Source organism: Pseudopodoces humilis, chromosome 28 (assembly GCF_049639895.1).
Source record: "Pseudopodoces humilis isolate 2021_Gansu_Grassland_sample_001 chromosome 28, ASM4963989v1, whole genome shotgun sequence".
Lineage (NCBI taxonomy): Eukaryota > Metazoa > Chordata > Aves > Passeriformes > Paridae > Pseudopodoces > Pseudopodoces humilis.
Window position 1 is genome coordinate 2,444,933 of NC_142227.1, and position 14,221 is coordinate 2,459,153.

General features: G+C 68.3%; 1 protein-coding gene across 2 annotated transcripts; it reads right to left on the reverse strand.

Moving 5' to 3' along the window:
• Nucleotides 1-1,634: 1,634 nt before the first annotated feature.
• Nucleotides 1,635-13,707, reverse strand: MIDN (midnolin). Of its 2 annotated transcripts, none has more exons than XM_014259928.2 (8): nucleotides 13,502-13,707; nucleotides 11,348-11,573; nucleotides 10,280-10,367; nucleotides 9,921-9,983; nucleotides 4,936-5,322; nucleotides 4,376-4,508; nucleotides 3,967-4,269; nucleotides 1,635-2,808 (listed from the first exon to the last, which is right to left on the reverse strand). In XM_014259928.2, exons 2-8 carry the CDS (start codon nucleotides 11,563-11,565, stop codon nucleotides 2,546-2,548), a joined length of 1,455 nt encoding a protein of 484 aa, XP_014115403.2. In that variant the 5' UTR covers nucleotides 11,566-11,573; nucleotides 13,502-13,707; the 3' UTR covers nucleotides 1,635-2,545. The 2 variants fall into 2 exon arrangements, with proteins under 2 accessions (XP_014115403.2, XP_087924004.1); XM_088067878.1 differs by lacking the exon at nucleotides 13,502-13,707 and adding an exon at nucleotides 11,700-12,069.
• Between the last annotated feature and the right edge of the window lie 514 nt (nucleotides 13,708-14,221).

Here is a 14,221-nt window from a genome sequence, read left to right on the forward strand (position 1 = left end):
TCACCCTGTGGCATGGCACGATGTCCCCGTGTCCCGGCTTGTCTCCTGCCGTGCCACAGACACCTCCTGCGGGTGCCGTCCTGTGCCATGAAGCCATGCCATGGCTTCGGGACCTGTGTCAGCTCACACCCTGCAGCACCCACCGCCCCCCCGGGACCCCCCAACCCCTGGGCCGAGCCCATGGGGAGGCAGCAGCTGTTGGGACCCGCCAAGGACGGAGCGGGAGGTGCGCAGGGGAGCACCCACAGCGGGATTGTTTGCATGTCCCCGCCGTGAGCGGCTGCTGGCGCTCGTCCCTGCGTGCACACACGCGTGTGCGTGTCCCCCGCGTGCCCTCCCGGCAGCGATTGCCTTACAAGGCCGCCGTGTTGCTCCTGCTGCGGTCGGCGGCTCTTCCCTTTGCCAAATTTGGCACGGACCGGGGGTGTGGGAGGGGGGGCCGGGGGCTGCAGGGGGGCGGGGGGGGAGCCCGAGGTCTGCTCTACCCGAAATGACGTCAAAGCGGGGTGCGGGGTGCCCGGTGTGGCACAAGTCACCGCAGGAACCTGAGCTGCTTCCGCTCCCGCCCGGCTTCCTCTGGCTGCTCCTGGGGGTTCAGGCTCCGGCCAGACCCCCTCCCAGCCCCACACTCTGGCCCCCCCATGGGAAGAGCCGCTGGCTTCCCATCCTGTCTGTGCGGTGCTGAGTGCCCCATGGAGCTCTGGATTGTTCTCTGTCCCCAACCCCGGGTTGCGGGGACCTGGCAGGGGGGACATGGGCAGCCACTCCTGCCCGCCCCCCCCAATAACAGCGCCACAGCTCAGGGCGCTACCAGGATTCACCCCGCCCCAGGTGTGCCTGGAGGTGACAGTGTCACCGTGTCGGTGTCACAGCACAGCTCCGGGGTGTCCCCCCCACAGCCACAAACACCCCGATGCCCCCCGGCCTCCAGCTTCCTCCCAGGGGTGCCGAGGGTTGCAGCAGGAGAGTTGCATGGGCGGGATGGTGCTGACACACGCCCCCAGCCCCTCACCCCATCACCTTCCCCGGGGCAAGTACAGGTGGGGAAACTGAGGCACGGCCGCATTCACGGCCACCAACCCCCCGCCCCGGCCCGCGGCCACCCCGCCGTGACGCAGGAGGGAGGGAGGGAGGGAGCTGGCAGGGAGCTGGCACTCACGGCCAGCCCGGCTGGTGCAACCGGCCCAGCTCCTCCGGGCAGTGGCCGGTGGGACCAGACTGGGAGCACCCAGTCAGTGAGCACCCAAGGGCTGGGGTCTGGCACCCAGAGAGAGCTGGAAACACCTCGAGGAGACCCCAGACCTGTTCCCCTTGTAGGGAGGATGGAGAAGCCTCATCACCCCCCTCCTTCCTCCCGCTGCAGGTACAAACACAGGTGTGAGTGCTGAGCAGGTGGGTGCACAGGTATGGGTCACCTGTGGCTGTGCCATGTCCCCTGACACCCACGGGGTGCCCAAGCAGCCCCTGTCTTCCCACCCTGACACCAGAAACGATTGCGTCCAGACTGCCCAAATTTATTTCAAAAATAAAAAATAAAATATTAAAGACCGAAAAAGCCTCGCTCTCCCCCCCGCCCCCCCTTTCCCCAAAACACACACAAAAAAAAAAAAAAAAAAAGACTTTTACAGACAAAAAACACATCACGTGGGGGCTCTATTTGCACAGATCCTGACGGAAAAAAATCCAAGTCGGACAAGAAAAAGGATCCTACGGCCTATGAAGACTATGTCAGTATTGGCTCAGTCGGGTCATTAATGTCTATAAATACCAGCCCCGTGGCTGGGACCGAGTTTGGGGTTATTTATTCAGGTTTTTTTTTTTCCTTTTTTTTCTTCTCTTTTTTTTTTTATTTTTTTAAGTTAAAAAAGAAAAAAAAAATCCAACCACCCAAGCGGCGGGTGGGAAGGAGTCCAGCGACTCGGAAGTTGGGCTCGGCCGCAGAGGGAAGGCGCCTCGGCTTCTCCCTCCCCAAACAAAATTAACACCCCTCCCAAAAAAACAAAGCCCTCCCACCCCCGTCCCCCCTCCCCAGGCTGCGGTGGTGGGGCCCAGGCACATGTTGTCCCCCCGGCTGCCCGGGGGGGCCCAGCCCCACAGCCGAGCAATGCTACATATAGAAGGGAAGGAAAACAAACGGCCCCCAAATCCGGGGGGCTCCAGCACCTCCGAGAGAGACTTCATCTCCTCCTGCCTGCGCCGGGGGGGATGGCACAAGGTGGGGCCAGAGCCCACCCGGCTGTGCCCCTCTTCACAGCAAAGCAGCAGCTTCGATACGCCCCAGGGCCCCCCCCGGGTGCCTGGACCCCCCCCCCAGCTGGGGAGGCTGCAGGGAGGGGGCAGCTCCTGCTGCTCCCCCCCCATCGCCCCAAACCCAACCGAGCAGGGGGGTGGGAGGCTCCCCCTTGACACGCAGGTCAGCCCAAGGCGTCTGGTCGCAGGAAACAGCAAATCTCGAGGAGCCCCGGCCCGCGACACCAGCACTGCCTCCCCACAGCGGGGGCGGCGAGCGGGACCCCCCGGCACAGTCCCCCGGGGCCCCGGCTCTCTATGCTACGACAAACTCGGATTTCATCTCGGCCTTGACCTCCGGCTTCCAGACCGAGTCCTCGAAGTCCAGGTCCAGGCTGCCCTCGCTGGAGACGCTGCTGTTGCTGTTGGTGCGCCCGGCCTTGCGGTTGGGCACCCAGTGGTACGGAGCCCTCGCGTCCCGCCGCGCCTTCCGCCGCAGCCGCTTCTGCTGCAGCAGCAGCTGCAGCCGCTCCACCTTGCAGCGCGTCGCCCGGTTCTCCGTCTGCCGCAGCCGGTCCCCTGCAAGGGGAAAGGGGAAAAGGGGGTCACGGAGGGTTGCCATGCAGTGCCAGGGGGGAGGATATGCCAGCCCCGCAGGTGTGGCATGGATATTTGGACATCCCTGTAACAGGCAGGGTGCGCCTTTTAATGGAGGAGGATGGGTCATGCTGGGGTTCCCTGGTGGGGTTCCCTGGTGGGGGATCCCATGGTGGGGGATTCATGGCTGGGCATAGCCCACACCAGGTAGCCCCCAATGGCACAGGCACATGGACACCCCCATAGCAGGTGCTCTCCAAAAGGAAAAGGGTGAGGTGGTTATGGGAGGGTGGCCTGACCCACATCCTGGGGGGGGGTCACATTGTCCCCCATGGCATGGTCCCTTGGATATCCCAAAAACAGAGTGCCCACCACAGCACCAGGCTGGTCCCCAGTGACCTACAGCCCTTTTTTGGGGTGCAGGGTCCCCACACAACACCTCTTCTATCCTCCTGGGTGGGTGGGGAGGGGTCCTGGCCCAGAGCAGAGCTGGAGGCTGGAGGACCCAGCCACACCAGCAGGGGCTGGAGCCAGCATGAAGCCAACCCCTGTAGGGACCAGGACCACTCCTGGCAAGGAGAGAAAGGAGAGCAAACCCCGAGGGGGCTGAGCCAGCACCGGTGGTTTCACTTCTTTCCTCTAAGCAAATCACAGGGGTCCAGCGCGGGTGCCTGCGACACCTTCTGGCCCCAGGGCTCCCAGGTGTGCACCCAAAAATGCCAGGGGAGCAGCTGCCATGCCCCAGCCAGGCCCACCTTCATCCCCAATCTGGGGAGATGGGTTTGGAAAGGGGGAGCCAGAGTCTGGGTGACCCCAAAACCTCTGCCCACACAGCAGGGACAGGCCCTGAGCTCCCAGGGCAGCAAGGACACCGCAGCCACTCCCCCGCATCCCCACCCACACTGGGATGCTCTGACCCCACAGGGTTTGGCAGAGATGACAATGCAGGGTGGGTGGGGCGACCTCACTGAGTCCCCAGGGCTGCTGACTGTCCCCAAACATGCGGCCCCCCCCGACTGACACCTGTCAATCATCCAGTTCCCAGTCCCTCTCTGCTCATCCCAGCCATGGACCAGGGACCCCCAAGAGGTACCAACCTCAAACCCCAACCCCTCTCTACTCGAGGGCAGCCGGACTCACCACTGGGCTTGCACATCCGGATCTGGCTTTGGCACTGGACAACGGGGTGCAGGGTGGGGGCGGCGGCCGCCGGCAGCGGCTCTGAGGTAGTTTTGGTGGCGAGGTCCGGAGAGGCAGGCGGCGAGGAGGAGGAGGAAGAGGAGGAGGAGGAGAACTGCGTCTGGCAGCGGAGCTGTGTCAGGGACTGGGGCATGCCCTGGTAGTGTCTCGTGGCGCTGAGGAGGTCATTGAGGATCTGCAGGATGGTGCCGATGTCCCGCCGTGGCCGCCCGCTGCTGTCCTGGCAGTTGGGGTGCAAAGTGCCTGGGGGTGGAGGAAGAGGTGTGTGAGACAATCAGCTCCCCCAGATCCACAGCCCCGTCACCCCCAACATCCCCCCAGGGCCCCCTGGAAGTTCAGCAGCGCGTACCGGAGAAGGTCCCTGAGAAGACCCCAGGCGCGTGGTTGACGAAGCTCTCGATGACCGCCCCAGGCTTGCGGGATCGGGCCGAGGGGGCCGGACTGCTGCCCGGGGAGCTGCTGCTGCGGGAACCACAGTCCACCTGGAGGGGAGAAACGTGGGATCAGCCTCGCACACGATCCTGCTCCTGACCTTCTGCCACCCCGCAAAGAGCCAGGTCAGGAGAGCCCAGACAGGGAGCAGATGCAGCAGGCACCGGTCCCAGTTCTCCCTGGCATGCAAGGAACCACCCTGGGGGTCCCGACAGCCCCCCCCCGCCCTGCTGTGCAAGGGGGAAAGGGAAGCAACAGCAGCAGCTCCTGCCCACCCATGGGGACAGGCAGGGTAAGAGCTTGGGTTACACCCTGTCCTTGAGCCCCTCCCTGGGACCTGGGGACATTCTGGAGACCAGACTGGGGACAACCCATTTCCACATATGAGGAAATCGAGGGAGGGCCAGGCATGACCATGGCTGAGTTGGGAAAGTCACAGCTTCACCCCTCCCTTTCCCAAAGGCCCCCCAGACTCACCTCTGAGCAGGAGGAGACCACGCTGCTGTTCACCGTCTGCGTGCTGGCCCCGTGCGACCGGAACATCCCAGCGGTGACGGGAGCGGCGTGAGGGGCGTTACAGTACACGGGGGGTGCCGGCGCGGCGGGCGTGGGGCTGGGGGCCGGGCTCTGCTGGCACGTGGGCACCACGGGGATGCGGGCAAAGCCTGAGCCACCGGCCCCGTGCAGCGTCCGGCAGTGGGGGCTGGCGCTGGCCCCCGCCTCGCCGCGGCTGGCGATGAGGTGCCGGTGCTGGAGCTGTCCGGTGCTCTGCTGAGCCGCCAGCTGCAGCTGCACGAACATCATGTGGTCACCCACGCGCAGGGCCAGGGTCAGCGGGGACCGGCCTGACAAGAAGTCGTTGACCTGGGGAGAGAGAGAAGGGACTCTCATCAGCCATGGCACAAGCAGCAGCACGGTGGTTGCCCCTACAAGTTCCCTTGGCCATAGGGATGGGTCACTGAGGCAGAGAAGGGGTGACTCCCTCCCACAACCCCTCCCAGGCCCTCACCCATGCCAGGCTGGCAGGCAAGTCCAGCTGCCGTCCCCACGCGACCCCAGCCCGGTGCCAGCTCCGTCAGCTGACGGTGCCGGGGGGTATTTTTCTTCCTTCTGCCCTTCCTGCCCTTTATTCCCCACCGCTGAGTGGCTGTGCTTGCCTGGCCGCCCTCCCCGGCGCTGGTCCTGGCGGGCAGGGACGGGCACGGGCCGCAGCTGGGACTGCCCAGAGCCGCACGCCTGGCCAAGGGCCAGCACTGCTGCTCCGGCCAGCGGGAGGGGTGTCCCCCCCAGCTCGAGGGGGTGCCCCTGCTCGCACAGAGGAGGGGGCACGTGAGGACATGCCGGGTCCCTGCGTGCCCACCGCTGTGACTCAGGCAGTGCAGCCCACCTGCCCTCCTCCCCCCCGCTCAAGGCAGCTGGGGGTGGGGGACAGGCCCTGCCCAGCCCGGAGGCTCCAGCTCCGGCAGGTGACGGAGCAGCTGCAGCGTGGAGACAAGAGCCAGGGCCTGACCTTCCCCAGGCTGCAGCTGTGGGGGCCCCCAATGCCCAACACCTGCCACCCCCAGCTCACACCCCTCAGCCTCCCCCCAGTCACATAAATCACTTGGCAGCCGTGGCAGGGAACAGGGGAGCCCCCCAAGCACTGCCCCACATTCTAGGGGGGGGCTGGGACGGCCGTGAGCTCCCCCCTTGCCGTCATATGTGCTGCAGGGGGGCTGTGCCTCTCACCCCTGCCAGCCCAGATGGGTTTTTGGGGATGATGCCCCCGCTTCCACCCTACACCCCCCTCCCTATTCCAGGGCATGCAGGGCCCGGCTTTCCCAGCCTGTCACGTGCAGGTCCTGATATCACCCACCCACATCCTATGGCATCTTTGGGGTGCAGCCATCGAGGGGGTCCCCCGTGGGCCCAGCAGTGCCCTGCGCCCAGTGCTGCAGAGCGGGGCCCCCCAGGGCCCCCCCAACCCCGGCCCCGCTCCCCCACGCCCCGCTGCCGCGGGGGCCGGTTCTGAGAAGCCGTGGGAAAAGCAGCTTTAAAAATACCAGCAGCAAAGCCCCGAGCGTGTCAGGCGGAGGCTGCAGAGGAAGGGGTGGGCGGGAAGGAGACGCTGCAGCTCTGGACACGGAGGTTACGGGGCGAGGGGGCGGGAGAGGACAGCGGGTGTGCACATGGGCACACGTGTGCACACGCGTGTGCGCAAACGGAGCACCGGCGCTGAATGCACCCCAGCCCCCCCCCCCCCTCCCCATCCTGCCTCAGTTTCCCTTCCCATAGCAGCCTGGATGGCCTCATGCCAGGCTGGCAGCCCCATCTGCACTGCTTGGCCCCATCCCAGCTCCGGCCACCTCCGGCCCCTGTGTGGAGCCCCCTCCACGGCTGCTGGGCCACCCCAGCCGTGCTGCTTCTGTTCTCTGAGCCACTTAGGGGGTACATTTCACACAGGGACCCCACAGACCTCAACACCAGGTCCAGGCACATTCACTAAAGCGTGGAAAGGGGACCCAGCTGGGTCCTGCTCCCACACTGGGCTCCTGAGCTGGGTCTTTCACAGCCCCATCCCAGCCTCCTCCAGGCCCGGCTCTGCACCCAGGTGTGCCCGGGGGGAGCCCCGCGCACCACCCCGGGGCCCCCTGACGTCAGCCGGCCCCGCGGCCGCCTCCCGCTCCCTCTGACTCACCCCTGCCCTGCCTGACCCTTCGCCAGCACCGGGAGAAACCAGAGCACCCCAAACCCGGCCAGGCTCGCGCTGCCGGCGCTTCCCAGCAGCACCAAGAACCCCCCTCCATCCCCACGCGCGGGGGTCCCAGCGCCTTCCGCGGCACCCCCGGGCTGGGCCGTGGCACGGAGCCGGCCCGGTCCCCGCGGCGCCCCAGCCCCAGGGCTCCCAGCACCCGCCCCCACGCCGCTGCCAACCTCCCCCCCCCGGCGAAACCAGCCCGCTCCAATGCAAACACGTCCCACCCAGCCGCCCGCTCGGCCGCCCACGCCGGGAGGACCCCGTCCCTCCCAGCCGGCTCCGCCGCGGGGGCCGGGACAGCCTCGCCGAGGGGGCTGGGGCCGCTGAGCCCCCCGAAGTCCCCGTACCTAGGGGTCCCCTGGGACCCTGCCGAGCCCTGGGGGACTCAGCTGCACTGTACCGGGCTCGGGGCCCGCAGGGATGGGGCAAGTGTCTCCCAGCTGCTTCTCAGAAACGCCGATGACTCAGAGAACGCTGCATTCCCGCCTCGCTCCACGCCTGGCCCCGCGTCACCCCGGCCCCCAGCCCCAGACACCCCCAGGCCCCCAACACTGGGCTGGCAGAGAGCCCCCAACGAGCCCCTGCCCCGGATGGAGAAGGCAGCACCCCCAAACAGGCACCAGGAAACCATCCCGGGAGATCCAGATGGCAAAGGCAAGGCCAGGGCAAGGATGAGTAGGGGGAACAGGAAATGCACCCCCTCCCAAGCCCCTGCGGGGTGTCTAGCCGGGCACAGCTGTGCCCCCAACCAGCCACCTGTGTCTGTGCCAAGGGGGCAGAGGGACAGAGCCCCCCAGCCACATTCCTCCTGCCCAGGAAGAGCAGGATGTGTCATCCCCCTCCTCTGTTCCTCCTCCTCAGCGCTCCTGGGCAGAGGGATTGGGGAAGGAAGAGGCAGTGGGACCGAACGCTTGCCATCCCTGGAAAGCGGGGGCAGCCATGTGGGGAGGAAGGAAGTGCAGGAGCATTTCCAGGAAGCCCCCGTGCCCAGCAGCCACTTCCCCAAAGGCTGGGGAGGGGGTGGCAGCGCCCCGGCCCCCCCACCACCCCCAGAGGAAGCAGCTCAGCTCTCCCCGTGCTCCGGAGGCTGCGTGACGCAGGCAGAGCCCAGCAAAGCATGAATGGGAGGAGTGGTTTCCTGCCCCCCCGCCGCCCCCCAGGTGCTGGCGGTTCCTCCTGCTCAGCCCTGGCTTCCTGAATCACCAACCGGAGGAACCTGCGGTGGGCAGGGAGGTGCGGAGCCGCTTCCCACAGCCAGTGCCAGACCGTAGCCCACCCACCCTCCTCCACCTGCTGTGCTTGGTCTGGGGGGGCCACAGCCCTGTGCAGGGGGGTACCCTGAGCTCCACGGGCTCCTGGCTCCCCAGTCCACCACATCTCCCTGCCCACACCAGAGCAGAGCTGTGCAGCCCTGTCAGAAATACCTGCAGCCCTGAGGGCAGGAGGTGCACTGTGACCCCCCAGGCCAGGCTGTCAGAACCAGCCCCCTCCCACAGCTCTGCACCCCGGCTGGGATGGGGGCACAGACCCTTCCATGGGACCCCAGCAGCCTCTGGCACCGGGGATCCACTGTGGCGCCAGTCCAAGCTCACTCCCCCAGACCCCATGGGGTTAAACCAGCTCCCAAAACTCAAGGTCACCCCGGGCAGCCAATGGCACTGTGGGTCAGTCCCTGTGGTCAGGGCAGCCTGGCCCTCGCCACATCCCCATGGGGGGCACAGAAGTGCCCCCCACCAGCCCCTTCTCTGATCCCTGGCACTGCATGGGGCTCAGTCCCTTCCCAGAATTTAACAAGGTGGGTTTATAAAAACCCTCAAAAACCCAACCCTTAAAAAACCCGAAGCTGCAGCATCGGCCAGAAAAAGGAAGGAAAGAGTTTCACAGCAGTAACAGAGACAGAAAACAAAGGAGCGGGGCCTGCGCGGCTGGGGGTAAATTCCACCTTCGCGGCAGGAGCTGGCGGCTGCGCACGCACCCACGGCTCACCCACGGCTCTCCCACCCTGGGAACGCTTCCGCCCCGCAGCTGAGACCCCCCCCCCAGCAGTGAGGACCCCCCCAGCCACCCACTTCCCACCCCTCCAACAACTCCACAGCGATTCAAGCACGGCCCCGCCAACGCCGCCCACTTGGCCCCTTCCGCGCCCCTTCCTTGGCAGCCGGCGCCCCAGCACAAGGCCACGGAGCAAGGAACAAGGAGAGGGTCAGAACACCTCGGCAGGGCCAATCTGCGCCCCCCAAGGACGGCTCCAAGGAAAGGGGGAAGAACCCTTTTGGCGATGGGGGGGAAGCCGGGCTCTGCAGCCCCACGAGCTCCCAGCGCGGCCCTGCCAGCCTCCTTAACATCCATCAGATGGGCAGCCCTAACCCTGCACCCCAGGGTGGGCAGTTTGGGGGGGGCTGCAGCCCCACACCCCCGGGCAGGGCTCTGAGCTGCCCGGCTCTGCCACCGACCTGCAGCGTGACCTTGAGTGAGTCATTTCACCTCCCCAGCTCCCGGCTTGTTTGGGCTGCGGCGTGGGACCTCCCCGAGCCCGGTGCTGCTCAGGGTGACGGTGCCCGCCCCGGGCACCACCCTCAGCGCTCCCAGCCCTGCTGAAGGTGAAACCTCAGCGAGGCACCAACGCCAAAGCTTTTGGGAGGGGAAGCAAAGTCAGGCTGCAGCTGTCCTTCCCCACCCGCCCTCCGCCTTTGTCTCCATCCTGCCCCGGCATCCAGCCCCTCACCTGAGTTTCAGTTAAGCTTTCCAGAGCTTGCATCACCGACTGTTCTGGTCTGGACGCCTGGGACTGGAAAAAAAAGGAGGAGGGGGGGATTAACGTTACAAATGCAGCGAAGGAGGGGGCGTCCGCAGCAGGAGGGAGGGATGACATGTCACTTCCACTATTTCTACACAAGCCCTGAGAAAGGAGTGAAATACTAAACCTGCTGCCGTGCCCAACCCAGCGCTGCCTCCTCAGAGAGAGCTGGGGCAGCAGAGCCGCGGGGCTGCCAGCACATCACATCCTCATCCTTGCCCGGGGCTTTAATAATAGACAGGGACGAGTGGGAGGGATGGAGGGAGCAGCAGGAAAAGGCCACTCACCATCAAGCCGGCCTCCACGGTGGGCACCAATGTCAACTTGCTGCCTTCCACGACCCCCAGGTCCTGCAGCTTGCCAGAGCTGAGGCGGCTGTGAGGGAAGATACCAAAAGCAGGGTCAGTGCAGGTCAGGCAGCCCCCCCAGAAGCTACACATGAGAGGGGGACACCAGCTGCAAGTCTGGCTGCTCCCAGAGTATCAACAGCCCCCCAAGCACCCCTAACCCAGGAAATTCCAAGCCTTTGCAGGTAGGAGGGAACCCTGGCACCTCACTGCTCAGCTGCCCCCCGGGGGAATGCACGGTGTGGGGCAGCCCTGTCCTGGGCACGGGGCAGTGCTGAGGGAGCCAGAGGAGAGCTTAGTTGTGGGGGGGGGGTGGGAGCACGGGGTTCGTGGCACAGGAAACCTGCCCCGGGGGGGGGGGCGGTTAGAGAGAAGTTGGGACCAGTGTAGGTGGGGGAGGCAGCACTGGGAACGTGTTCCCTCAACCCCGCGGATGCCGGCAGATGGATGTGGTGTCCCCGTGTGTCCCCCCCAGCTTCCTCCCTGATCCAGGAAAGACTCTCCAAGTTACTCCCGGCCCGGCCCCACGCGGGCCCCGCTCCACGCGGGGGGTGCGCAGCCCCCCGGCCCCGGCCCCCCGCAGACAAAGGCCCCCCCGCCGCCTCCGGCGCTGGGGGCTCAGGGGGGGCCGGGCCGCGCCGCCGCCGGGGCTGAGCCCAGAACAAAGGGCCGGGGCACGGCCGGGCCCCGCCGCCCCCCAAGGGGCCCCGGCAGGGCCGGGCGAGGGGGCGGCGGCCGCCCCCCCGGCCCGGCCCTGCGCCCCCTCCCTCCCTCCGCCCCGGAGCCCCCCCCTCTCCTTCCCTCCCTCCGGCCCGGCCCCCGCTCCCCCCCCCCGCGGCCCCCCGGGCTGCCCCCCCCCCGCCCCCCGCCCCGCACAGGAATGGGGCCGGGAAGGGGGAGGGGGCGGGAGCCTTTGTGCGGTGCCGAGCCCGGTACGAGGGGGCCGCCCCCGCGCCCAGCCCCGCTGTCGGGGGCTGGGGACCCCGGGCCTCCCGAGCCGTGCCGTACCTCTCTTTGTGCAGCAGCGCCAGACGCTCCTTGGGCACCTTGAGGCGCTGGGACAGCCGCCGCTTCAGCCCCTCCACCGTCTCCTCGGCGGGCACCGAGAGCTCATAGCGGGTGCCGGTGGTGGTGTGGATGTAGAGGTTCATGGGGGGCTCGGGTGGCCCCACCTCGCAGGCGGGAGCCCCGCGGCTGCAGCTCCTGGCGCCGGGCTGCGGGTCCATCCGCCGACCTGCGGGGGCAGCGGGGGGCCGGGTCGGCGGGCGACGGGGGGACGCGGCGGGGGGGGGGGGGGGGCGGGGGGAACGGACAAAGGAGGGAGCGAGGCCCGCTCCGCCACACGCCCGGCGGGACCCACGGGAGCTCCGGCTGCGCGGCGAGGCCTCGGGCGGGGGCCGGGAGGAGGCGGGGGGCGGCTAGGAGGGGGTTCCCCAAGCAGGGCTGCACCGGCCGTGCCTTCCGCGGTCCGGATGGAGAAAATAAAATATATATATTTATAAAAATAAAAAATATAAAATCTCCCGTTCTCGCCCCGCTCCGGTGGCTGCCGCGGGAAGGGGCGGGGGGAGCGGTGGAAACGGCGCTGCCTGCCCCTGCCTGCCGCCTCCTTTCTTTCTCCTCGCCGCCGCTCTGTGCTCTCGGTGCGAGGTGTCTGGGGGCGGGGTGAGGCCCGAGGCCGCGGCGAGGGGCGGGGAGGCCGCCTCGCTCCCCCTTCTCTGGGGCCGGACCCGCCGAACCGGCCGCCGCTCGCGCTGCCGTGGGAGCACCGGGGGGGGAGGGAAGTTACAATGTAGCAACGTCCCGCGGGCGGGGCCTCGCCCTCATTCACTCCGGCTCCTCCGGCGGCCGCGGCCAATGGGAGCGCGCCGAGCGCCCAGACATCCGCGGCGGCGGCCAATGGGAGGCGGGCGCAGCTTCCCCACGTGGCCCGGTGGGCGGGGCGGTCCGGCCGGATTCCTCCCGCCCACGCGCCCGCCAGGCCCCGCCCCCGGCCCCGCCCCCCGCGCGCCCTCGCGCCGCGCCTGGAGCCATTCATAATCCCGGCGCACAACAAAGGGGCGCGGGGGGCTCGGGGGTCCGGCCGGGCTCCGGCAGCACCGGGCACCCGCCGGGCCGCCCCTCGCTGGGGAGCCGATGGGCTTGGCGTGCGAGGCCCGGGCACCGCGGAGGGGTGAACGCGGGACACGGGCTAGGCGCCGGCCCGGAGCGCCGCGGCGGGGGCGGTGAGCGGCCCCCGCACCGGAGGAGGCCGCGGCGGGAGGTGACTGCCCGCGGGGCCGGGCGGGAGCCGGAGCCCCCGGAGCCGAGTGACGCCGGGATACAAAGGCGGAAAGGGCGGGGAGGACACGCACAGTCACCCGCGGCCGGTCACACCCGCCCGGTCACACGCACCCGCCCGGTCACCCTCCCGGTGACGCCGTTACAGCTACGGGAAACTGTCCCGATGAGGGGTTGAGCCCCCCGTACCCCCCAGCAAGCTCTTGCTCCCCCGACTCCCGCAGCTGGAACCTCCACCCCAGCGGCCCCGGCCCCGCCTGCCGCCGCCCGGGGGGTGGAACGGGCACCCCGCAGCCCCGGGGCCCCGTCCCGGCGCCCGCACCGGGGGGGCTATGAGTCAGCAAAGCGCGGGCGCCCTCTGCCGGCCCCGCTGCGCCTCCTGAGCCCGGGGGGGCCGCGGGGGCCGCACCGGCGGCGCGCCGGGGAGCCCTTACCGAGACACCGGGTGGTCCTTACCGAGAGACCGGGCGGCCCGGTAGGCTGCCCGCCCACGGGGAGGGAGAGCCCCCACCCGGGCAGCCCCCCCCCCCCAACGCGGGAACGCCGGGTCTCGGGAGCGAGAAGCCGCTCCTCGGGACGCAGCGGGAGCCGGGCGGGCGCACCGGGGTCCCGACAGCTGGAGCGAGGAGAACCGATCCAGCTCCCGTTCCCCGGAGGCAGGCAAAGCTCCAGGTGACCGAGGACACGGAGGGTCTCTGAGGGTGAGCATAGCTCCCGAACAACCCAAGAGGGGCTCTGCCGTGCGTCCCCCACCGCGAGCCCCGGGGAAGCGGGGCCACCCCTCCCGCTCCGGGGAAAGCAACCGAGAGAGCGCGGTCCCGGTCCGCAGATCCCCCTGCAGCCCGACCCGGGCCCCCTCCAGCTCGGCGCGGCTCCACTCACCGAGCACGGCCCCGCGGATCCCGGCGCAGCGGGAGCTCAGCTGCCTCCGGCGGCAGAAAGAGGGAGAGATACCCCAGAAACGTCCCGGGGGGAGGTGGTGGTCGGCGCTGTCACCTCCTGAGTGCTGCAGCCGGTCCGAGCGCAGCCCTGACGCGGAGCTGCCGGGGAGGTGCCCCAAGTTTTATCCCGCACCGCCCGGGGTGGAGCCTGGCAGGGGCAGGGACCGGGCAGGGACCGGTCTGGCCCCGGCAACGGCCCCGGCAACGGCCACGGCCCTTGCCCTGGCGGTACCGGCACCTGCTCCCGCGGGGGGTCCCGGTACTTGCCCCCGGATTTCAGTCCTGTACCAGGGGTCCCAGCCCCTACCCCCTCGTTTCGGATCCCACTCCCGAGATCCCGACTCGCCGTCCTCTAATTTCGGTATCAGCCCACCGGGGGCGTCTCAGCCCCTGCTGGGGTCCCGGCTCTGCCGCCGCTTCAGGCAGGGCTGGGGCGACTTGCCGTCCACGGACCGTGGGGAGGGGACAGACCGGACACCTCTCCCCCTCCTCGTGACCCGTCACCGGGGTCAAAGTCAGTCCGTGGGCAGGGAACGGATGGGCCGAGTTCTCCTTGGGAGCCAAGCGTCAAAGCTGCAGCTGCCCGTGGAGACTCAGTGATGTCTAATACCGAGACTCTCTGATGGCTAATAACAAGGTTGGACCATTCCTCCCCCAGGGA

Coding starts and splice junctions, on each gene's coding strand:
- MIDN (XM_014259928.2), bottom strand. CDS start 11,565: ATGGACCCGCAGCCCGGCGCCAGGAGCTGCAGCCGCGGGGCTCCCGCC. Junction 10,368..11,347: donor GCGCTGCTGCACAAAGAGAG/GTACGGCACGGC, acceptor CTTCCCTCACAG/CCGCCTCAGCTCTGGCAAGC. Junction 2,809..3,966: donor CCGGATGTGCAAGCCCAGTG/GTGAGTCCGGCT, acceptor TTCCCCTTGCAG/GGGACCGGCTGCGGCAGACG.